We start from the raw sequence: 26,380 nt of genomic DNA on the forward strand, positions 1-26,380 counted from the left end.
AAAGGTAAAAACAATAAGTCTAACAAATCAGGAAAAATGACTTTGAGAAGAAAGACTTCGTCTTCAAGACTCTAAAGAACCTAATGTTAAACGATGCGTTGTGTAGCATTTATACATGAAACAAAGACTATGTACTTTTTTATTTGTATTTGATTGTGTTTAACAGAGATAAGAAATCTGTCTGTGGGTCAGGACAGTTATTGTTTAGAATTTGTATGTGAAACCACACCTTCCACTGTCTCCTGACCAGAAACCTGTTTCCAAAACAGAGATCAGGTCATTCCAGATAGTGAAGACTTTCAGAGTACACTTGTGCTCTTGCTGTAAATGAAAATGAGCCGTCTTAATTTATCTTTAACCTTGCACAAATGGTTTACCAAGTGTGGAGAGGCAGAAGAGACAAGGCACATGGATTTAAAGTCTTGTAATTACTTGAAAGACTATTTTTGGGTCCAGTAGTTAGTCAGTTATTCACACTACTGTAGGTCATGCACAAATAGACACTTGGAATTGAACCATAAGGGTACGCTTTAACCATAGCACTGAGGCACTACCCCCACTAAAAATAAGGGGCTGGTGTTTTCAAACACAAAGCTCTCAGGGAAAACCTGTAAAAAATTGTTGCATACAACACTGACTGTATCTGAGTCGATGTTCTTTATTTGTAAAGATGTTTTCTTTTTTGTATGTAATATCAGGGGGAAACTACACAGACATAAAGGCTATTTTTGCATTTAATCAAACATGTGTGCTGTGTTATTATCTGCAAATGTCATTGTGGCAAGAACTTGTATTAACAGCGGATCAAGAAGGTCAAAGGAACACAATGACAGGTGTCGTCCCGTATCATAGCCTTTAATCTATAAACAAAGCAAAGTTGTGGCAGCAAACAGGTGATAAACACACAGTGGAGGGGTGGTGTTTATGAGATGAAAGCTGTTGCTCGTGGGCCCTTATTTTGCCCCCTTATTCAGAACAGGAAACCAGAATTCTCCATTTAGGAGCACAGACTGTATACTACCATGACGCCCTGACAGGTTTGTCAAGATGGACCTCAACAACCTTTGTAATGTACTGTACAGTCGTGTGTCTGCGCTCAGGGAGGTTGATGGAACAAATGATAAGAGACAATCTCAGGATACAAGATAATGAATATTGCCATATGTTCAAAATTAGTAAGCAGCACCATGATACATGCTTGAGGGGCATATTTCAATCAAATCAAATTAAAAAAACAAGCCCACAACTGCCTTATGACAGCTATTCCCCGTATCTGTGATACATATCTCATGTCTTCATGGTTGTAAACTAATTAGGTTGTAAGATGATAGATGCCATTTGACACAGTCAACGGTATACTTTTAGAAATAAATATATTACACATTTCAAGGATAATCAAAAGTTGCTTAATTATGAACTGTAAATAGGTCACTGTAAAAACAATAAGAAACCGGTATTAAGTGTAAAATAAAATGTCAATAAAATGCAAATTAAAAATGACAAAATATTAAATGGATTATGTTTTTTGGAATGAATGCCAACTTTTTTCTCGTGATTGCTGTCTTAAAGTTAAAGATTCTTTACTGTTTTTTTCAACTCTGTGTTTCGACACCCTGATGAAGCCACAGACAAACGATCAAAAAATGAGAGGTAAAAATTTATTTTGTCACATTTTCCTATACAAAAGCCCTTTTCCAAAAGGTATTCATACATTTCAGGAATGACAATAATAATAATAATATAATAATACATTGGTTAATTGTAAAATTACACACAGCCACACACACATTCGCACGTCCTCATGCCCTCACACATATAATATATATTTGATATCCAAAATACATTGCATATAAGAAGTAGCACAGATCCCTTTCATTAATAATGCTTGTGAAACATGGACATTAAGGGTACATTACAATAATTCCTGTTCCCTTTTTCTTTTATCTGGTCTTTTAAAGCTAAAATATCCAGGAGAAGCTGGTTGTGGATATTAATACTGTTGGTATTATTTTGTATAAAAATACAAAATGTATAATACTTCAATGTACAGGACAAAATACCAATCCTTGGGTTATTTTTTTTGTTTTCGAAAAGAAATGATTCAAAATGGAAATAAACCATCTTAATTACATGTTGCATATAGAGTAAAGAAATCCCTGGCAATTGGGTTATTATGATTCAAGCAGGCACTTATGGTTTTGGGAATACAAAAGAATATGTTGTGCACTTAAAGGTATTTAGGATGTTACAATCGAATTTTGAGAAACAATAACAATAACAAGAAAACAAAAATGTTAACATGTATTGCCCAAATGTACAGATATAAAAAACGCTTAAATGCTTACAAACTACTTAGCAGAAATTGACTTAAAAGGTTTTGCATTTTTGACCGAGGTCAACTCGTATTAATTATCTTGATTTTTTTTTTTTATACTGTGTCACATATGAAAATAACTCTGCATAATTTATACAGTAAGTTGCTTTAATGCCTAGTTGACTGATGCTTATAAAATAATACAAAATAGGTCTGACAAACGCACAGCGTTTGCGAATCTGAGGATTTCCTTGTTTCATCTCATCATATTTTATTGGGTTTGAACTCTGATAAACTACTTGGGCCCAAGTAATTCATTTTCAAGTGTCCACTTTCAGTTACTCTGACGGAAAATGTGTTTGCTACTAACAGCTTTAAACACCCGAAGATGGATATGTTTTGACATGAAACTATTACATGATGACGATGAAATCCTGACTCTGGGCTCTAGATCAGTGAGAAACTAACATTCAAAGACACATGCTGCTCTCAAACTAGGATCCAGCCCTGGTAAAAATACAACTTGACTGTCTAGTAACATGACTTCCATACCTATATAGTCCTGACTGGCCTATGTAGGAAAGAAGAAGGAGACACCATGGCAGCCATTATAGTCAGAGTGCACTTCAAAATCAAAAATTGTCAGATTTCTGGTCAGACACAGACGTTTATGAATGTCACAATACTTTTAAGGATGTCATACTGTTCCATTTGTAATGACTAGAAAATATATGGTATAAAACAGCAGTTAAGAGGGTTAGCATTTGGGTCTTAATATGGCACATAGTAAACCACATCAGAGTGAAATTAAATACATGAATGGCACTTTGATATACAAACAAACAAGAACATCCACTTATCAACATATAGCCTTGAGCCGTGCCCTAAAAAAGGCACTCTTTTGAAGATTTAGACAGGTGCAGCAATCATGGTCTTAAGTAGGGTGGAATTTATTTTCTCCACTAAAAGTTTTTCCAAATGAAAACATCTGACAAATTTTGATTTCGCTGCAGGGTATCCCTTTTTATATGTTTCACAAACCAGAAGACATTCACATTAATACTGACATGGTTGAGCAACGAAACATCTGGAAATGGCATGGCTGCAAGGCAACAACATGGCAAACATTTAGTAGCCTAGTGTGTGGCCCCCTGAAAACATCTGACCTGGGTTGAATTATTGTTGCAAATTACTTCAATTACATCTCGACTCCACTTCCCCAGCGAGTCAACTGTACACTTTGCCAATCTTGAACTTCACACACTACACACAGAAAGCATCTTAAGTGACTGAGTTGACCCAGGTCAGCATAACATACAGCGCTTCCTTCTGTGTTATTTCACTCTTCTCTGGCCTTCCAGTTTGGAGGATAAATAAGATTGTGAATGGCATATTCCAGTTGCCAAATTTCATTCAGTGCCGAGAAAAGTCCATTTCTTTTGAGAGCTCCTCCTAATCCAGCGAATTCCAGAAAACTCTCCACACGCACAGAAAAAGATGCAGATGGGCAGATAGAGCCAGTGGAAACAGAAGGGTAGATGTGGTGGGAATAGGGAAACCCCAGCAAGGCTGTAGATGGGCGGAAAAGGCAAATGCTTTGAAGCATAATGTACATAATGCACTGATGAGGATAAAGATTGAGACCCATTAATTATAGGCCCATGTCTGGTACTGTAGCAGGGTGAAGAGGCAGACACAATTGAGCTGTTTCTCCAAACCTCTTTGGTTTTTGGAAGGACACCTGTAGGTGCAGCCCTCAGGAGGAAGGAAAAACAGAAATGCACAGGAAACTCAGACGCACGTCCAAGAAACTTAAAAAAAAAAAAACAGTTGCTAGTCTTGTAAAGTTAAGTAGTATTCCATTTTGGAGCATAGAATCCAGTTCTTTATAAATTCTTATAACACTCCTTCATTTTAATCATCCTTCATTTAGGAGCACAATTTCTTCAGAGAACAAATCTCTCTATCAACTCAGTCTTCATTGGTTTGACATCACAGGGCGTGCAGGGATGTTTTAATAATAACTGCCCAGGTGAGAAGGCACGTGGGTGTTAGGGTGGCGAGGGACATTTGGGTTGGGGTAAATGCCTGCAGTGGGTGAGCTCCAGTAAGGAGCAGTGGGTCCAAAGAAATTGGAGGAGGTGACAGGCATGGATGGAGGGTGTGGTGATACAAAGTTGACCTTCTGCTGGTGGGCGTGGTAGGAAGGCATATAGGCAAGGTCCGAGGGGTACTTGTACATGGAGGACTCGGTGGGGTGTGGCTGCAGTGCCTGAGCAATGCCGTGGAAGTCAAACTTGTAGGCATAGCGCTTGCCGTGCACCTTGGTCATGATATTTTTGTCATAGTAGTAGCGTAGTGCACGGCTCAGCTTGTCATAGTTCATGTTGGGCTTGCTCTTACGCTCACCCCAGCGCCGCGCCACCTCATCAGGGTCTGTCATCTTGAACTCTCCGTTGGTGCCCTCCCAGGTGATACAGCCCGCATTGGCGCTGTCAGACAGGAGCTCCAGGAGGAACTGCCACAGCTGAATTTGACCTGAACCTGAATGAAGACACACAACAAAAGCACAGGTCAGAAGGACATGCAGCCATGTGCAACACAAAAACACATCCTAAGACAAATTCATTGATAAAGGCTTGACAGCTATAACGCTTACCTGGATTGGCAAGGCGACTACTGGTGGGACCCAGGATCTGGTAGGGGTCTGTGAACAAAAGAAAAGCTTTCTTGGTCAACACACCGATTATGATGAGGATCAGTGACCTGTACTGATTAGTATGGAAGACTGAAGACAAAATAAACATGGTCGGGAAACAACAAATGGTTTATTTTTAATGATAATGATTTTAGAAAACTACAAAAGAAACCTCTTCCTTTCATATTTTACGTTATTCTGGCTTATAATTTTAGAGTTCAGTTTGAATGACAAAATGACAGTGTTTTTTTCTGGCCAAATGTTGTTTTTGTGTGTTTGGATTATTGTGCTCTCTACACAATGAGACATGCAATTAGATATGTGGCTGAGTGGTATGGGAGAAACACAAGTAAACACTTGAAGCTTGGCAGGAGACTGCGTTATTAAATTGCTGGTGAGTCACTTAAAAACAATAGTATTGCAGCACTTTTTTCTGAGGCAGTGGTGATTTGCATATTGTTGATGTGGTCTTTACAAACAATACAGAACATACAAGAATGGAACACTGTTGTGCAAGCACAAAATAAATAAAAGTTTGATACAAGCATATTAACTTTAAGCATGTGCTTCATGCAAACAATGTTACCTGGCTGAGGTCTGGGCTGCTCAGTGGATTTGGTCACATTCTGAGTAACCACTGGTGAGCCTGTAGTGAGAGAGAGAAAACTCATCAGTGGGGTGGCTACTGATCGTTTTCAACACAAGTCAGTGGAAGTCCAAAATAAATAAGATGGTATCTGCCGACTGTGAGTCCGGGTTGTGTAATTTTTAGCGGTCTGCCCCACATGTCTAGACTCTGTAGATGTTCGAACATCTGCTAGTGTGAGGCAGACATGAGTTAAGTAGCATATGCAAGTAACTTGGATGTTATGTCAGGTGAAACATAATCTCACATGCTCTCTCGGTAGGATACTACAACCATAGTTACTACTCCAGTATTTTGCTTTTTGTTTCTTCACCTTTGCCACTGTGCATGTTGTTTGACCATCCTGTCCTTCGTACAGCATCATATGAAGGGTCTGAAGAAGACAAGAGGACAAGAGGATTAAAATCAGTATGTTAAAAAAAAAACACTTTCCAGTACGTTTTTTTGTATTTACTTAGTCAAGCTACACACATTACAAACATTAACACACATTTTTACCCGTGTGTGTGTACATATCACATTATGCGTAGGCGAGCCACTGCGAATGCAACGGTCACAGACAAAGCAAGCACACCGGTGGCAAATACATATATCATACATCTATCAAAACATAGTTCCGCTCACTCTTCACAGGATATCTGGCTATGGATATGTGGTTTTATTTGGCACATTGTGGTGGTTAAAATGTAGATGGCACAATCTTTGACAGAGGACAGTTGGTTGAGCAGCTTGCAACATGACCATGGAGGAAAGGTCTGAAATTGACTCAAAACAGACAAGTGCACACACACTGCCAGAGAGAGAGAGAGAGAGAGAGATAATACCTGCACATGATAGTGAGCCTCCCATCTCTGAACCCGAGCTAATTTTATAAAACCATGGCAAGCAGCCAAACTAGCCCAGCGTGAGACCCAGCCGTGCATCTGCAGTTAAAATGCACAACACTGAGTGAGTGTGAAGGTGATGGCTTCCAGTAACAACCAGTCACTCAAACACAAACAGAAAAATAAACAGATGAAGGAAAAATAGCTCAAAATGCTCTAATGTACGGAGAGAACAGCTAACTAGTACCCTCTGGTAACCTTGGGGAGTGGGTTGTTTGATCGCGTTGAAACAATTTTTTCAGCCAATCAACTGCGGGGTCACAGCAAAAACACATGACTACTTAATATTAAGCGTCTTTACTGCTACTGCTACTTCGAGAAGCTGCGTGTTTCCACCTTTGAATGAAGATGGACAAGGAAAACGCATTGCAGAAGAACTAAATCATTGGATGTACTTCTTAACAACGACATTATTGTCGATTTAAAATGCAAATCATACACATATTGAAAACTGGTGATTGTATTATTAGCTGTAAATGGAGTATGTGAGCATCTGCTATTAATATGAATAACAAACCAACTTGATGTGCTTAAATAATGTGCGAATGAGACAGCTTTGGGTATGACATATTGAATGTGATATTATTGATTTAGCAATTAGCTGAGTTAGTGTGGCATCAGCTCCTTCAACAACAGACTGATCCATCCACGCTACACCACAGAACCACTTAAATGTATTTTATCTGTAAATAACTCAACATAACCCATCGGGGGACTTGTTCCTGGTTTTTCCATGGCTGGGCACAAATATGCACTTTTATCATGCTCTTAGACCATGATCATGACTTTTATCATGTAAATATTTATGTCAGCAGTGTTTCTCCCAGAGAGCAACTGACAGAGACAGTGTGTAAAGCTGATGACAGGGTGTTTCTAAGATCACCTGGGAGTCTAACAAGGGTTAGAGACAATCCCACATTGTAGTGTGGAGGCAGAATATTTGACAAGCAGCTTTATTGAAAGCAAAAGTTGACTGCTTGTGCCTATAGATTAATAAAGAGGGCCTGGTCCATGAGCACCACACCTGTGGGTGTCGTGGAGAGAGGCAGAAATGTGCTGCAAGGCATCCATGTATGGCAGAAGAAGAACAGAGAATGAGGAAGAAGAATGGAGACGCTGAATCACATGTATTGGTCAAAGTAGATTCATTGAACAGCCATTCAGCCAATCACAGCCATTTGACCAACCCACCAGGCCAAAGAAAAGTAGAACTGGGGCTTCACTTCGCTGCTAATGATAAAATTCGAAACAGCTCGAGCTAGAAGTTCTACTCCTTAATCTCATTGATAGTGCTTTTGTCTTCTGAATATTTAGACTAGGAAAGTACATCAGTCATAACCATGGTGCAAAATGACAAGAAGAAGGACAAAAGGACAAAAACATTTTTTTACAAAAAAGGCTAATATGAATAAATTAAACAATACAAAAAGTTAGTCTGGAGACCTGAATCATTATAATGTCATGTGAGTTATATCATGATTCTTCTTATTTGTCTAAATATTATAATGTTTATAATATTTAAATGTCTGATTCATTGTACAATACAAACCTAAATGATTACCTGCACTTTTCAATGTGTGTGTGTGAAACAAATGGAAACGGTTGCCTTGGTAACCATTGTATATTTGCTACATACAATGTCTGCGTCAGCCACAACAGAAAAGCATCTATTAAAATCAAATACACTGTATCATCAGTAGCCACTTACATGGCTGGCCTTTTCTAAACACTGTACAATACTGCCCTCCTGTGGATCTCAGCTTTTTCACACCTTAAGTCCCCTAAAATAAAGTAAGAATACTCTGAACTGAACTCCTAATTTCCCCTTTCAGCATAGCTATTTAAGATTCCTATCTCACTGCAAGCATGGAAACAGAATGTATCTGGTAACCTACCACACAAGTCTTTCATTGTTTCACAAATAATTAAAAGTAGTTCCTCTTTAATAACCGTTACAGTGTCTTCAAATGGCAAAAGTCCCTGCTACTGAGAATCTCATGATCTTGTCAGTAAATTGCATCTTTTAACCCCACGTCAGCCCCGACAGATCTTATCTGGTGAAGGGAAAATACAAGTGATAGTGGAATAACAAGGGACGTGAACTTGCAACAGAGCATAAAGAGCTGAATGAATGAATGCATGAATGAATGAATGAATACAGGATATGATCAAATGAATGAAAGAAAGGTGAGTGTGATAGATAGAAAGACAAAAAAAGAAGGAGAGGAGGGACAAATAACAAGTGGGCTGCCGTGGCTCAGCGGGGCTGTCAGGTTCAATCTGGTGTGGGGCGGCAGGATAGCCAAGGAGCAGTGACTGGGGGAGAGTCCTCGGAGACTTGCGTTTCCTGCCTGCCTCGCCTGCAGACAACCTCTCTTTGTTTTACTGGCCCTTTTTTCCCCTCTACTCACCCCCCACCCCTACTGGCTCACCACCACACTGAAAAAAAAAAAGAAAACATACACAACGGGGCTACCTCCATGTATGCGTAGAAAGGGGGTTCCAAACAGAAGAGGAGCTGGTGGAAGAGGAGGCACAGGGAAAGAGAGGGAAAGATCAAAGTGAGAGCATAAGACGAATGAAAATGGAGGTGGAATAAGTGTACAAAAACACAGGAATAAAGAACGAATAGGAAATTCAAGGAAGGGAGGAGAATAATAATGAAAATAACACAGTCAGACGAGGCAAAACTTTTGGAATTTGAAAAGAAAACAATGGCAGCAAACTCAGCTACTGTCTGGTATGGGCTGGAGTGGATGCCCAGTAATGTGGGCTTTTAGATGCCCCTGATGTAGCTTTTGGCACAGATCACATTAACCTCCAAAACAATATTTTCCTTCACCAACACACATAGAGACATAATGGTGGCAAAAAAAAATCCCAAAAGACGGCACACTTCACGGGTTTCACTACCATTGGACTGCGATAAAAAAAACTAAAGAAGCATCTGATTTAAAATGTACAAAGCCCAAATGGTAGGGGTACACTATTCAAGCTGGACACCCCAACACAGACATATACCAAATGTACACACACACACAGAGCCGCCTCATCTCCAACCTCCACCAAACTCCCCCCTCTCGCCTTCATTTTTCCAGGCCTCGCTCTGACTGCGACTTGAGCCAGTTTCCACTCTGGTCTGGGGTGTGGTGCACGCTCCTGGGAGACTTTGACTGCAGGACCAGTTAGTCAAAACAAGGCCCAAGCGCTAGACAGCGAGGGAAAGAGAGAGAGGCAGAGAGAGACAGAGAGTAAAAGGACAAAGACTGAGCTGAGACAGAGTGGGAGAGGAAGAGAGAGCAACTGCACACAGACGGTGCGATAGACAGAGTAAGAGAGAAGAGATTTCAAATCGTGGACTGTTTTTAACCCTGAGTCTGAGCCAAGGAGAGAGACCCAGACAGGATAAACTTTTTTAATACCCGTAATACAGGTGCTTTAAAAGCCATCTGTGTGAGGAAGGAGCCATGAGAGGAGGAGAATGATGGCAAAGTACAGGAGTTACACAGCATGAGGAGACAGTGGGTGCACCAGAGCCAAAAAAAAAGAAATAGAAAAAAGAAGCATCAAATCAATAAACGTTTTTGACGAAAAGGGAACAACATTGCCGCACACATAAATATACACAAAAGTTATGTGCAAAATTGTTTCTGTTCCCAAGGAAAAAACGCGTTATTTTCAAACTGAAAAGAGGGAGCAATTGAAAGTCGAATGTGCTCAGCTTGTGTGCATAATGGTGCAGTTCAAATTGTATTGCTGCGTTGACTTGAAAATGAATGCATTCAGAGAGGTGAATCATCCTCCCACACATATACAAGCGGCAAACAATATGAATGCTCGACGACAGATCTATGTAATTCCAAAATCAACGCAACATTAGCAAAAATACTGAACGTTTTGTAAATATTAGGCACAGGGGAGGAAAAAAAGGCCAGAAATGTAGTTAAAGTAGCCAACAAACAAAACTACCAATGCAAAAGGAAACGTTCAAAAAAGAGCAAACGAAAACATACACACTAAAAAATATACAAAAAACACTTGCTGTACCCAGAGTTACAGGAACTCACCCACACACACATGCCTGTCTGCAGAAAAATCCTAGGCACAGACTTCAGATACACACATCGAGCCACACACTCTCTTTCATAGCTGCTGCATTCCGTGTTTTATATGCTCTCTTTTATTCATAACATTGCATTTTACACCACAGAGTCTGGAGCAGATTAAGGGTTGTCTCCTGCTGTACGCTCATGCTTACTCTACCCCAAAGAGCCTGTTTGGTATTTGACTGCTCTTAAATGGCAATATGGAGTTATCGCTTAGCGCTGATCTGTGTGTGAAAATGTTAATATCTCCTGAAGCAGCACCACTTTTTAAAAGATGAGTCACAAACTCCCAGTATTGTCTCTCGTTTCCCCTTGAACTTATTTCAAAATCAAGTAATTGGTGTGAGTTTTATGGAACGCCACCCTGACGGTGTGGCAGGAGCTCGTCACCATACAGCGGTTGGGATCACAAAACACAACTCTAAGCCTGTAAGTCACCCCTTGTGAAATGGAAAATGCTGGCCAAAGGGAGTGACACTCAATTCCTGCCAGACCAAATACCTGGCTCTGAGAACCAGGAAGACCAGGGTCAGAGGTGACCGAGCAGAATCTTATCTGGCCTGCCCATTGGTCCACTGGTATTGAAGCCGGGGCGTGAACAAGTACATGGCCTGCTAACGTTCACCGCTGGGGCAGACAGAGCGAGGCAGAGGGCATTCTTGGACACTTATCAGACCTAGTGTTTCCTCTCCTTCTGCCTTGATAGGGCCACTCATCCTGTGAGCGAGGCTATCATTGTTTTTGCAGTCCTTTGTCCCGTCTCTGGTGGTGACACCATATAGTCGATGTAAAGGACGTGTAGCTTTTTTTTTTTAACAGATAGGCGGTGTGATGTGTTTGTGTCAGCACATAATACTGTTTGTAGAGTGAGAAGGTATCTAGAGGAAAGAGACAATCATTCTGAGCTGCTGCAGCCATTGTTCTCAGCCCGGCTTTTGCAAGAAAATGATCAACAATTCAAACAATACAACGGGTCCTACGTGGCTGAAACGCTTCTACTTTATATCTGTTTTGCGTGACACACATCGATGAAAACGTATGCACTGTAGAATGAACATCATACATAAAGTGAATTTAATTTATGGCTTTAGTTGATATATTTTGTGGCTTGAAAATATCCTCAACTCACACCAGAGAGTTGTTCTTGTTATATTCGCAGGGCCCATAATGAATCAATCTCATAAAAAAGTAACAATGTGTGATCGATATTAAAGCGTTAAATAATTAAACTGCAAAGTGGCACTCATCTTGCCACTTCAGCGTGGGCCCACACTGCCAAGCCCCCTCGTCGGGCATGTTTATAACACACATGTTCTTACTTCAGCACCTGTGTCTGATCTTTCCAAACAACAACCTCATATCTTTGAACCCTCTTCTTCCCAACAATCACTGCATCCGCAGTCTGCTCGTGCATCCAAGGCTGTAGCTGGAGCTCATAAGCAAGCACACTGCTTTTGTCTTCTTGTTAATAAGCATTAACTGTAGTGTCCAGATATAGATCACAATACAACTGTCTGTTTTAGCAGCTTAGCTCATATTATTTCAACTGCACAAAGTAAACCTATCCAAATCTCTGCGCGTGACAAGCACTTTGTATGAGTGCTCTTGTCTTCTCAAGTGTGTGTGTGTGCGTGATTTCTGTGCTCGCATTTGCATTTTTCAAATTGTGTGCGATTTCTCAATTGAACAGATGCATGTTAATTGAATACAAAACATACAGACCATGTATAGAAAATAGCATAAAAAGTAAAACATGTTCCTACCCTCTTTTGTGACCAGGCGTGGGGACGGGTCTGGGTGAGATGGTGTATTATAGGATGATGATGAGCTACCTGTAACAAAATAAAATTAAATACATCAGTGACAAGCTCAAAAACAACCTACATCTGCATAGGAATATGCTGAAATCCTGAGAGGTAATTAACAGTAGATGATATATTTATATGCTTCAGCATTTTGTATTATGACTCCATTGGTGTTTGGTTTATCTTGCTTGTAGTATTTTTTAACAGGTTTGAATTTGTCCATTCAACAGGATGAATTTGCTGTCAGGGAGATTGAAACAGAGAACAGCCTCAGTGTACGCTGAGGCATGGCTGACAAAACACTCAAAAGCTATAATCATAGCCAGTAGGTGGCAGTAAAATGTTCAGCTCAATTACTGTCAAGCAGCACAAAATGAAAAGAGCCCTTTTCATTTCTTGAATTGTCTTCCTGTTTTGTCCTTAAAAAATAATCTCTGAAGGAAAATAAGTCATGACACATAAATCCAGGCCCAAATAAAGCCAATCCAGCACACGGTCACCACAGTCACTCCTTTAAATGCTGGAAAAAACCTGTTGCCTGTCAGCATTTTAACGGCGAACTCTACTCCTGAATAATAAAGTCAGGGAGGCAAGACTCTGCATATGGCTGCCTATTCATTTCACCTTATGGAGCAGAACTCTGCACTGCATTCCTCCACTTACACAGGCACCCTGGGCGGCACCAAAATGCTCCCTTAATTTTAGCTGCCCCCAGGCATAAATCAGCGAGTGGAAAAACAGACCCAAAAATGCACAGAGAAAACACAAAGGCAGCTACTGCGCTGGGAGTGTTAAGATTTAGGTTGCTACAGAGAGCTGCTGAGTATAGAGAAGGTATACCTTTTGTGAATGGCGCAATTTAAAGAGGAATAAAAAGTGCACACCAGAATTCTGTTTGTTTTGTGCTCTTGTGATTTGGTTCAGGTTTCTTAACTAACTTGCTGAGTAGCTGACTGAGCTTGGGGGTGAAGAAGCCCAAAGTGGCAGACTATGGGTCTATTTTTTTAGGGGGGTGGCTGTGGGGGAAAAAGTGTGGTGCTCCACAAATGTATTTCAACTTCCCAACACCCCACCCCTCGCTGTTCTACCTACTCCCCGGCACCCCCAAGGCTCTGGGTCTAGTTTAGAAACCTGGGGGCCTCAGAACAGGGGAGCCATTGTGTGAGGCAGGGTCCCTGCTCAGCAATCAAATGCAGCTCCCTGTACAAAAATAATTCCACACGCAGAGCGTAAGTGCACGGGGCAAGCTATCCGACAAAACGCCATCTTTGGAATGAGGGAGAAAGTGTAAGGAGAAAAATGAACAGGGTGTCAGAAAAATAAATGAGGGAGAGAAGGGAGGAGTAAAAGGGAGGAAGGGGACTGTTAACCCTTTTCCTACTGTGTGCCACATATGTGGGCTGACCCAGACAGGCAAACAGGCAGCATTGCTGAGAAAACCTCAAACCATCCCACAGACAAATGCAGGACCGCTGTATGAGGGAGGGAGAGCAAGAGCGAAAGCTTTGGGGGAGACATGAAGAGAGAGAGAGAAACACCACAGCTGACAGTTTGGTGGAGAGAGTCTTGGCTGTGTGGCCTATTTATTTGGAGGGACTCTTCCTCTCTTAGAAAACAAACATGTCCCGGTAATCTGACAGCGCAGTGGGAGGACTGGCCAGTGTTCAGGCAGACCCTCTCTTCCCCTCTACAGTTACATCTGTGTAGTCTGTTAGATTACATAATATCCACAAACAGTTTTCTTTTCTGTCCTTCCTATGAGTGATGGCTCCTTCAAATAGCCCTGTCCTCCAGTTTGGTACGCCCGTGATATTGACAGAGATCTTTCAGAGCTTCCTCAGTAATGGGATGGACCTCCATCGGGCCCCCGCTGTTTACCCTCTAGAGCTATATGATACCATTGCCTCAAACATGTGGTCTGAGTTTTGTCAATAAACTGCAGGTCCCAGTCAGTCACCAAGTTTTGGGCATCTTTTGACTTAGCGGTGCACTCTTTCGCCCCACTGTTCATCTTTATGCCAGCTGTTCATAGCACCAAAATGACTCACATTTTAGCCTTAAAATGTAATTAATCATGCATTACATGCTATATATTGATTTACAAATTAATTTACTAATTTTCCAAGCACTAAATAAAGAGTTTATCGTGACCATAACTGCTTTTGTCATTTGGCCAACAGCTCTGTCAAAAGTGACTTTAAACAAAAATGCCTACTCACCCACGCGTCGCATAATTCTGTCCTCGGGGACACAGAAATAGAAAATGAGACATTGTGGTGTAACTTGCTGTCAGCCTATGCTTTAGAGGTATTCGACAGCGAGCTTAATGTTTGCCCTGAATGCACGTGGCAGTCCTCCACAAACCCATCATCACAGTAAAGCTGCGTTCACACAACCTCCGGCCCGACCACAATTTCTATACGTCACTGTTCTATGCATTACTTTGTTGCAATTAAACTTTTTGCTGAATTGAAACCTCCTCAACTATGACCAAGAACTATAGTCAGCTATCATGAAAAGCGAGGTCATGGCGGGATAAGAATTTGTACAAATGTGTATTGTCAAACCTGAGATCGGACAGACTGAAAGACATTTTAGTGGTGCGCCAAATATATGTGCACATACACACATTAATGCAGTCATTCCAAATGTGTAGTGGCCCACCATAACTTTAAATGATGTATTATTATCTATTATAATGTATTATTTATTTCAGTCAGAAAATAGCAAACAAACTTTGAATTGGGCCTCTGCATATCTATATTGAAAACTGTGATTAAAAAAAAAAAAAAAAAGGATGCAGGTCTGGTTTGAAAAGTGAAGCAAGCAAGTAGCACCTCCACTAGTCGCAAAAATTAACTTCATTTGAGGTCTATGGGAAAATGAGCCAACTTCTCACTTCATTTGTAATATCAGTAAACATTTAAAGTTCTCACCAGTTTCAGGTCTTCTAGCACATATAATTCATTCATTCATTCATTCATTCATTGACTGTCTACTGCTTTATCTTCCACGGCAGAGCCAATCCCAGACATAGGGCAGAAGGCAAGGTGCACACCCAGGACAGGTCGCCAGTCCATTGCAATATAGACAAGCAACCATTCACTCACACAGTCAAACCTACGGGTCAATTTAGAGTGTCCAATTAGCATCTGCATATTTTTGGACTTGTGGGACTAAACCGGGGAACTTGGAGCAAAACCAAACTACCCAGCTGACAAAGAGCGAAAGACGGGTCTTCTAGCACATTTCAGTTTTGTAAATTATTTTCCCATATAAAGAAAAATAGACAATAATGCATGGCATATATGAGTGTATGCCATGTGATTGACAGCTGGCTGGGGACTCAAGTCTAAAACTTGGACTAGATTTATTGCAGGTGACATCTGTGAATATTCACCTTGTTATAAAGTGTTTTTGGTTAAGAATGACAAATAGTTTAAAGCCTGTGTACTTCCATACCTGCCAACTTGTAAGTCATTACTGCATGATGTGGGTGTGAAAAGTCTTACTTGGATTTAGATGCTGTTCAACCAATTTTGTTGGTGTATACTCCCACCAAACAAACCCTAACCATTTGTTTACTGTGGATTTAATGTTCCCCTAACTTAATTCAACATTTGCAATCCACTGGTATTGCAGAGAGAAATAATATTTTTTCAGTGTTCTCCTTTTCTGGACGATAAAACAGCTGTGCTCATCGCATGTTTACGTGAACAACTGCACGTTATTTACCTCCACTTATGCTAACAAGATATATGTGTAGAAGTCTGCCCAAGTGTTTGAATCCCACCAGTCAAGTGAGCAGACTGCTCTGTAACGGTGGCTAACAGCAGACAGCTAACAGTAAAGGGCAAAGAGCCAAGTCGTTGAGCCCTTTTGCACCAGTGATAATCTGCCAATTGAAAGAACTAATGCAAGGGGACCTCAATAAAAATGTTGAGAGAGGAGAAAGAGGGGAGAGTGTAAGGGAGAGAGTGAGAAAAAGGGAAAGAGAGAGCTCTCCAGACCTCCTTTTTCCCTACTCAGCCTTCGAGCCCAGATGTTTATGGTCTGTATAAACTATTGAGGGCTCGAGAATGTCCCCCACTCTGGAGCATGCGGCAGTGCAGAAGCCTAGACTTATCACTCTCTTTCTCCCCCTTTTTTTTCACTCTCTCCGTCTGTCTGTCTTTGACTCCTTAACTGTAAATCCATCCAGGCACACAAGCAACTGCGACAGCTGGGAAACAGAACTGTTGCTATTCTCCAAAGGCACTCAATCATGACCACCTCGCACCATTTGCACACACTTCTGAAAAGAATAGTTCACCCCCACCTTTCTTTTTTTCATTTTTGTCTCACTTGTTCTATAACACCACCATTGTCCTCAAATAACTACTGTAAAAGCTATCCGTCAAGGATATCTTTTCATCCAAATTCTATCATTCTATTTCTTTCGATTTATGGTAGATTTGCTCTAAATTCTCTGTCTTGTACTTTCTCCCCTCATTTTCTCCTTTCGCTCCTGCCATCTTCCCTCTCATTCTCCCCCTCTCGTCTTGCATCTCTGCATGTTGGAGGTACAGCCTCTCGTTGTCTGAGGTTTTCTGCTCCACTCCGTTTCCAGCACATGTGGTCTCAAACCGACCTACATGGGTGCGATAAAGCAAACAGTCCGCGGTCCCTCCCTGACAGACTAATTTGAACAAATTCTCAAATTGCACCCAAAATTGAAAGCACATTGGGGTGTGGGCGGCCATCACTTAAAAAAATCTGGATAAGTGACCAACAGTGAGGCCAAAATAATGCATGGGCAACTACCCTTGTTACTGTAAGCAGCTGGGATTTCAGACAAATGTTCAGATTGTGCCACTTGCTCAAGTCTGAGCAACATGTCTGCACATGGCACGGCAGGCCTTTTTTGTGATTGCATGACCGCGTGGTGGGGAAGTGTGTCACTGCCCTGTGTACGTACATGGCTTAATGACTCTGAGGAATGTTAATCAGTGATTCAATAGCCAGAAACAAATGCATGCATGATGCGTGCAGATGTCTATGAAATGGGCGCATTGGCCCCTTGGACCATCTTTTTTTTTTTGAGAAGGGTGACTGGGGTTGGGAGAAAACATCACATGACCTGTGATTACTAATACTTCCAGGGCTCAGTGTTTCCCCTCCCTTTCTTTTTCTGTATTCTAGAAGCTCACCCCAGCTCCAGTTCTCGTGAGTGAAGCCAGAGGTCTATTTTCTGGACAGAGTTAGTCGTCATCTATGATTGTTTGTTTGTGCTGCAGGGGGAAAGGAGAGAATGACTTTAGTTTCCAAATTATCAGCCCTATCAGGGTCTACATAAACCCTCCTCTTCTTTTCCCTCCAACTGCATCTTCCTCAGAGGTTAATTTACTAACATGGTCCCTCTTGCCCTCGGGCTCCCAGTGTCAATGATACACATTGCTCGCTTCTGAAAGAGCTGCCTCAAAACAGTTCAGTCGGTCCAGGCACGGGATGGGAGCATTCATCTTTTTGATTGTCGGGAACAGATCCAAAGCAATTTCAGCTGGCAAGTGGAGAGGATTCCCAAGACATCTCTTCTGTCTCCAAAACATACAAAGTCTAAATCAAAAAAGGACAGCAATGGGCAGAGTCGTGGTGCAGCACGCCTAAGCCATGGCTAAGTCCCGCAGCCAGTGGCCATAATGAAAACTCCTCTGCGGAGTGTTCCCAGTGGCGGTCAGACAGATCCACCCGCTGCAGCGCTGCACAATGAGGCTGTTATACTCATGACAAGTATCTCTCTCTGCCCAGACGCTGTGCACAGAGAAAACTGTTGACACCCACAAAATGCAGTTCCCATTACATCACGCTGAGGCCCATCACAGTTTTTGGGGAGTTATGTTAAATATAGTTTAGCCATCATCACTCCACCCAGTGTGCTGTCATGATATTCAGCAGCAGCAGAGACAAATACAGAATGCAAAGAATTCAGAGATGAGACAAACTGTTCCCTCTATGTCCACCAAGCACATCACCCGTAACCTGCTTATTTTGTACAGTAAACAGTGGGTCACATTATTGTCTTCATTGGACAATAAGAATACACTTTCATACTATGTATTGAAACCAATACCCACACCTGCTGTTACATCTTGTACTGAAATGCATACAGCCTCAGAAAATTGGCTTGTTTTCCCCACCGAAACATATGAAGTAGGATTTCGCTGAGGAACTCTTCAAAGGTAAGAGGCTCAAATTTAGTTGCCTCCGTTGCAAATTGCAGATCAACTTTCTTTGCTTTGCTGAACACACAGGCCTAGCATGATTCCTGAGGCAATGCACCTGGGCTTCATCTTTCTGTGGACCATGTGGTATAAGGCGCTGCAAAGTGTAGTGGGGGATGCAGTCGATGGTTATCTGGGGAGTGGAAAGGAACCCTCTTGGCTCAGCCTAATACCGGGCAGATTTTATGGAGAAATATAGTTCCAACAATAGCAATTTCACTGTTTATTAATGGTAATATGAATGTTGTGTGTTGAAAAAGTAAAGTGTTGTTGGTTTGGCATTATACATTCCTCCTTCGCTTTAAGTGTAACTAAACCCCCAAACATTTTTAATGCAATTTGTTGATCAAGGTGCAAATCTTCACAGTTTATTGTAAAGTATACAAATTATACATGTTGCGATAACAATTGGAAGTATCTATTGCCTCTCTGGTCAAACACAAGCTACTGCATTCAAAGTTTACTATTGGCTATTTTAGTATATGGCACACTCTTTCATACTCTCTCTTGTCTAATCAGTGCAAGACTCATTGTCTTTGAATACTCCTTTTTTTTTTTTAAAGACCAGACCGTGCCCCCTTACTGCTCTGCACTTTCCCCTCCCTTCTTCTCTCTCTCGGGTCTCAGCCCACTTCTTTGGCATTTTTCAAAATGAGGTATTGGGCAAGGTCAGCTGCAGAAGAGGGGGGTTAGTTAAACTTTAAACAAAGAGGAACATACAGTACATGAAAAGAGAATTTTGTATAAGCTTTCACTATTTGGCAAAGATGTTGTGCCAGTATAGCAGAAATACTAGAAACACCATTATTGTCCTTGTGGTTAAAAAAAACAAACTAACAAAAAAAAAACTCCTCATTGCCCAAGTCCAACATTTGTTCCAGTAAGTCATTAGCTGATTATTCTACACAGTTAATCGTGGTTAGCCGCTGTATTTATTCTTTCTCTTAATGAAGTGTACTTACTTTCCCTGAGGTAATTGAGATGAGAGAGAAGTACTTCAGCGTTGTACATGGTGGTGAGCCGGAGGAAGTCATCCTTGTTCATCTTGCAGAGCTCTTTGCCGTCTGTGTTCTGAAACATGGCAGTGTCGATCTCTAACAGGCCATACTCCTTGATGGCCCACTCTAACCACTGGCGCACATGGTCCTGGGACCACAATGATGGGTCTGGAGGAAGACAGTAGACTTTATTGAGTGCAAAATGATTGTGGTCATGGACAGACAGCACTGAAGACTGTACAAATAATGTTTTATATCCCTTTAAGGTAAAGGGAGGGGGAGAAACGGAGACATTGGAAGCAGCATTTTTTTTATCAGTAGCAGACATTGAGCAGAGAGTTCTAAATATTCTTTAACTTTCTTGAACCATCTGCTATTACAAATGTGTTGTGTTATTTGTGCCATTTTGAAGCAAGGTAAACACCAAATAAGTGCAAGTCGCCACTTGACCCAAGTCTGAAATGCTGCAGTATTCTAGAAGACTAAACCCCAAACTTACGACTTGTGGTAAAGGAGTGGCCTCATTGTGGCACTCCTGTTACATTAATAGATGAGTGGCATTCTGCATCACTTTAACACTCACACTTGTTTAGCCTTTGTAATGGAAAATGTACCAGAGTTGCATTGAATTTTATTGAAATAAATGTGTTTGCTTTTGGGAAAATACAGTCATTCTATCTGGTTTACTGGATCATGTGGAACAACATAATCAACTTCAGTATTAAAATGATTTTTCTACAGGCTTTCCCAAAACTGCACTTGTTATTTCACATGCTGAACCACTGAAGGGATATATATAGTTCTGGCAAATCAAAAAAACTGACAGCTCTACCTGCACGCATTCAGCGGTGCTCTCGTGGGTGTTGTAAAACACTGAAACAATGCCTTGCACCAGCTTTTGGATAAATAAAAACGGCACTCGTAAAATTATTACAGCACTGGCAAAATGGCACCAATGGAGAGTGGTTCAGTGTGTGGTTCAGCGGTGTCCAAGAAACACCTCGAACAATATATACACATATGTACCTTTGTTCATGTTTGATGTGAATTATTATTTTTTTTTTTTTTTTACATAGAGCAGTTACATTAGTAGTCTTACCTGCGGGTACAATGACCCTGCGCTCATTGGTGGTCATGTTGGGGGGAGGGGCATTCTTCTCATCCATGTAGCTTCCATAGTTGATCTGAGAAGTGTCGTTACCCCCCACCAGCTTATTGCATTTACCCACGCTGCAGTCCACTGGAGACTCCTTGCTACATGAGCACACACATAGTTGAAAAAAGTATTATCATCTGGTAAATTGAGCATTGTTTCCAGTCACTGACTTTGTCATGCTATTGAAGCCCAACACTTCCCAGGGCTGAGTGTTTCGAGACAAAGGTGAGGGTTAAGTTATGGTAAAGGGATAGTGATTGAGTAAGAGTAATATCTCACTGAACCAAGAACAATGAACGACAGAAAGCAGTTGTCATGTCATACCTGGATCCATTCATGTGCTCATATTCTCTCTTGACGTTGACCCGCACTGGCTGGTTGATCCACTCCTGCTGTGGGGGTAAAGGGTTGATTTTGTGGGTCTGGCCGTAGTCCTGTGTGCCAGATGCAGTCATGTCTGTCTTGGGGAGAGGGGCAGCAGCAGCGTATGGAGGCTCAAATAAGGACTGGTCTTCACTCACCACTGATAGCGCCTCCTGGAGGTGGAAAGAGGGAATAATTGGTAAGTACTTGAGCAAATTCCAATTCTTAGGTGGTTAAAGATCTTTGGAGGTATTTGTAAGCAGCTTATTTCAACTTGAGATAGTGCTAAACTAAGTTAACTCCCTCCTGGCTATAGCTTAAAATTAAGTGAACAGATATCAGTGGTATCAGTCTTATACTTCCCAAAATATCCAGCTATGTCTTTCAGAGTTATAGGATACAGTGATCCCGTAAGAATTATTGCTATACACTACACCACTAGTCTCTCATTTGACACTATACTCAGAAACTTGTGATGTGCTTTTTCAGTCTCATGGGTATTTTTGTTTACAATAATTATGTGCAGTTATGGGTCATATCACAGTCTGGCATCCTAAGAAGTTTGTGTATACAGGCAATGTAGCAACTGTCGTTTCCTGTTGATGTTAGAATTACTTCAATCATGCCCGCACTGGAGTAAGACAGAGTTGTAAAATAAAAGGTGCATCAAACATTCTCCTTCCGTGACAAGAACCAGAAAAGACCCATACACATAAAACAAATACAACACAAAATGTAGAAATTTAGAATCTCCTTTTCATCAAAAATGTTCGAACTACCATTATAAACCTATCATACATACATTTCCCAGATTACCCCCATTTTATTTTATCCAAACACGACTGGACCAAAAAAAAAAACCCTCATCAGGATTTCAAGAGAGACACCTGATGTGTCTGGGCCTTGAACTTTCATCCACAGCTGAAGACCTAAACAGAAGCAGGGGATCACAGCTCCACTGACCCCACTGCTGTGGCTCAGCTGGAGCAATGTAAGTTTATTAAAGAAAACAAATGCAGAAACTAACAGCTGGCCAATATAATACGTGGTTTCAGCATGCTTCTCGTGTCGAGTCTTGCGAGTAAAGCACGGATGAAGAAGACGTCTCGATAGGTTACATCCAGACAAAGAAATATCACTACTTGGTGCTTGACAGTGAACAGAGCCAGGCAATGTGTCACAATATCACACCCGTGTGTACAAAGTGATTAGTTACGAACAATCAAAGAAACAAATACAGTAAGTCAAAAGAGCAAGAGAAATTGTGATGGTCATATGACTCTGCTGAAGATTAGGCTCGAGTCTGATGCACATCTGGATATGATAGAATCTAATGGTACAGCTTTGACTGAGACATGTCTAATCCCAAAGGACTGAATTATTTCATTCCAGAATGCCACATATTTGCTCCAGGGGGAAAACGCTATTTGATATTCACTGATCAATATTTCCAACATGTTGTTTGCATTCTTTAAAATGTTGCTTTTATGAAAGTGAAATCCCCCTGATCTCGCATAGCATTGGTGCCATCAGACATTTCATGCAAGTATAAGTCTTTACTTATGCCTACTTAAATGATAAATATCTCTTTTTGGAGCCAACGTTTGAATTGCTTACATGGATATTGACTTGGTATATTCTGCCTTTCATACATAGAATCAGTGCAGTGACTGTCAATGACAGAGATACCGTTTGAAAAATATGCCACACTAAAATAAAGACCTGGAGTCTCCTATGGCAAATACAGGTGTTAAAAAAAAGTTTATATTTCCTTTAACTTACATCATAGCATAAATAATGTAACATTTTCATAGCTATTCAACTTACTGCCAATGTGATTTCTGACTATACCTAAACATTGACCATCAGAAACTAAGTACGGGTTATCAAGTGCATTTTTATGTGTCTCTTGAATATGAATATCATGGAATTAAATGCAACATAACTCTGGTTTAACAAGACGAAGAAGTGAAATGCACTCTTTATCAAACTCTAAGGGGGAAGCATACTATTTGATTGTTCTACAGTGTTTTTCACACATTTGGAAACTGGGGATTTCACTATGTACTGCATGCCCTTTAGGTTAATGGTTGGATTAAAAAAAGAGCAGAACCTCTCCAATATAACCAGCACAGGAGAATTAGATTTTCCAGTGATTTCATCAGAGGATCCATCATAGTCTGAACTCTGGCAGCAGGGCCCACTATCTGAGCAGACCACAGCAGCCAGTCTGTGGATGATAAAGTGTAAAGGAGTGAGAGAATGTCTCATTATTGCCAGATAAGTCCTCAGACAACTATTACGACTGTTGCACTGACATATCAGCCTGCACAATTGAAACCATGATTGGCAAGTGGTGTGTGCCAATCAAGATGGTAGAGGTTTTCGTCTTTTAAAAATAGAAGCACATCAAGCTGAAGAATACTATGTTTTCCCAGTATCTGTGAGGAACACGCACATCAACCCACAGGCGGTTAACTCTGTTTTTGTCTGTTTCCCTATGTCCACAGATAAATTCTAAAATAGTTGCACCCTAAAAAAAACACAATCACAAAACATATGTGAAGACTGAAATTATATTTTTATATACATTTTACTTTTGGCTGATATCTTCCCACAATGCAACAAGGTGAAAACAAATATCTCATAGATCATAGCTCAGCTGTGAGGAAGCAAGCCCCATTATTGTCTAAGTGTGACACCTGCTGGGAGCCACCTCTGCTCTGTTTACATCAGCCAAAGTCTATCTCCCCGAGTGCGTCACGACGCGTCTGGAGTGGACTGGCGCATAATATGCAAGAGCTCCACATCCAGAGTTACACGTGTGTCTGTTTGGCGTTCACAGGAGCCACCCTGGAGAGAGGGGGGAGGTTGATGGGGGTGACATTCCTGTCTTTTGTTTCGGGAGGAAGAGGAAACCTGTCAGGAAAAGATTGTGTAGAACGGGAAGCTCTCATGGTTCGAGAGCCCTTCCTTTCTTTTAGCGAGCATGAATGCAACAAGTAACGAGCCATTATTAACACCCAAGGATTCAGTCGTGATTACATTAATTCACATAGCGTCTTGTTTTGTTACGGGCACCTATAGCTGAGACACCATTGCCCCCCCCCCCCCCCCCCCCACCCCTGCAGTGTGACATGACATCCATCCCTGTGTGTAATGCACAACAATAACACACAGAGCGCAGCGAGCGAGGTAAAAAAACGACTGGGTTTTAAGTGACTGTATGCAGCCTGACATTTTTTGTCTGGCCAGCGTTTACACTCCTCCAAAACTCACACCACACCCAGCCGCCACAGAACCCGCTATTTTAAATGTCCAAACGAAAACAAGTCCCGTCAGTTTTTCAGCGACAGTGTAAGAATAAACGCAGATGCAGCATTCTTCCCTGGGCTTACACTTGTTAACCGGCGAGAGGACACAGACTGAACTGAAGTGAACGCACTGCAGAGTGAACTATGGGGACATGCCATTCAACATCTGGTGGCTGCAGCCGCATACATCTGGAATTTGACTGTCGGGGGCCAGTAGCCAATGTTAATGTAGACCAGCGACCAGACGACCAACGCACCATTTCAGAAATAGTTGAGTAACTACATAAGGAGGTATCATTGTGAAGCCGTGTGGTTTTAAGTGTCGCAAAGTATACAGTTACAGCAATGAAGTTACAAAATGACAGCTTTCCTTACACTTTGACACAACTCTGTGCGACAGCGGAGGGGAAACACAACAATCGATGACAAAGAGATGAATGTCACGTCTTTAAATAGTTATACTAATAAAAATCCAGACCAAGCTATGGCAGTTTTTTTTGACCCATGACAGGGTTTTCGGACCGAGCCGGGCGATGTGCCACACCGCTGTTGCGCAGCTCGTCACATCGTATCCAGCGGTTCATCCACTCGTGGCTATTGCTCAATCCCCCGCTTCCCAGACTAAACCAAATCGCTGAACCTCATGGATATCTTATACCTACATGAAATTACAGTCTTCAGCGCGTTGTCTGAAACAAACAGAAAACTATTTTGTGCCTTTCCAGACGTGCGCAAGTGTGCGCTCGGTCCCCAAAAATCCAAAGCGTGACTCTGATGTAGCCTTAAATCCACACCGCGGAGTCCTCACAACCAGAGAAGCTTATTGAAAAAAAGCCCCAAATGGTACTTTCTCAGACAGAAGGGGAAATAAAGAAATGTGGTTACCGCTTTCAGATCGAGAGAAAAAAGCCGCTCATCGTCGTCAGATTGGAGGTCCCAACTCACAGACCGACACACAGGAGCATTTCAACCCATTGCTTTAAAAAAAAGGAGGCGCAACTCTGAAAAAGCAGTCTCCCACAAACTTATACACCCCGTTCTCCACCCTTACCTTAATAGTTCCGTCCATTTTGAGCAATTTTCAACGGACCCCGACAATATCCCAAACATGACACGCTCCTGAATTAATTCCAGCCCCGGTATGTGGCGGAGAGAAAGAGACACTTTTACCGGATTGAGTTTTTTCTTTCCTCTAAATTTGGGAAGTGAAGTCACCACTGTTGAGAAGGTTGAGAAGGAAGCTGTGTGTCACCGAAAGCCCTGCCTTCAAAAAAGCAGGATACTGTCCCAGAGAGATAAGCAGGGAAAACAATTGAGTGTTCGCTCCGCTGTTATGTTTTTCTGCTCGGAAATATTTACAGGATGACTGCCTGCGTTGTACACAGCCATTGCTGTGTAGCGTGCTCTAGACTGGTGTGTGAGTGTGTGTGTGTGTGCGTGCGTTTTTTTTTTGTGTTGCTTTCCCAGTGAAGTCACATATGGTGTGGAGTGGAGTGGAGTGGACGGGTTTACTATTTTGTCCGCCTCATGAATTATATCTGCACACATTTAACTGAGCTTTGCTGGAATGAGCTTCACCGTCACAGGAACGCTCTAACTTATATATTATGATGCTGTGTTTTTTTAAGCGCCTGTATAGTTCACGCCTACACTTCATACATGCATCTGGCCATGCCTCCATCCTTCTGTAAATCATTCCTTTCCCTCTTTCACTCTATATTTCACAAGGAAAACGATACATTGAATAAAAAATTTAGCTTTTGAATGTGGACACGTGTTTCTCCAGGACGATCTGCTGATGGGGCTCTAAATCAAAGCAGGAGAGAAACCTGTGGT

The 26,380-nt window shown here is 41.5% G+C and overlaps 1 protein-coding gene across 2 annotated transcripts in view; it reads right to left on the reverse strand.

Annotated features, from left to right (window-relative positions):
- Positions 1 to 1,650: 1,650 nt before the first annotated feature.
- The window catches only part of fli1 (Fli-1 proto-oncogene, ETS transcription factor), a gene marked incomplete at its 5' end in the record, with an annotated part of 28,420 nt that continues 3,690 nt past the window's right edge, over positions 1,651 to 26,380 (reverse strand). Inside the window, 9 exons of one of the 2 annotated variants that reach the window (XM_083886308.1) lie at positions 1,651 to 4,858; positions 4,974 to 5,021; positions 5,599 to 5,658; positions 5,972 to 6,031; positions 12,412 to 12,480; positions 19,676 to 19,879; positions 20,811 to 20,965; positions 21,192 to 21,403; positions 25,596 to 25,678. In XM_083886308.1, the coding sequence (XP_083742434.1) occupies positions 4,329 to 4,858; positions 4,974 to 5,021; positions 5,599 to 5,658; positions 5,972 to 6,031; positions 12,412 to 12,480; positions 19,676 to 19,879; positions 20,811 to 20,965; positions 21,192 to 21,403; positions 25,596 to 25,613 (1,356 nt within the window). In that variant the 3' untranslated portion in view covers positions 1,651 to 4,328. Of the gene's footprint in view, positions 4,859 to 4,973; positions 5,022 to 5,598; positions 5,659 to 5,971; positions 6,032 to 12,411; positions 12,481 to 19,675; positions 19,880 to 20,810; positions 20,966 to 21,191; positions 21,404 to 25,595; positions 25,679 to 26,380 lie in introns of those variants that run through there. The other variant, XM_083886307.1, reaches the window with a different exon arrangement.

This window comes from Microchirus variegatus, assembly GCF_963457635.1.
Source record: "Microchirus variegatus genome assembly, chromosome: 3".
NCBI lineage: Eukaryota > Metazoa > Chordata > Actinopteri > Pleuronectiformes > Soleidae > Microchirus > Microchirus variegatus.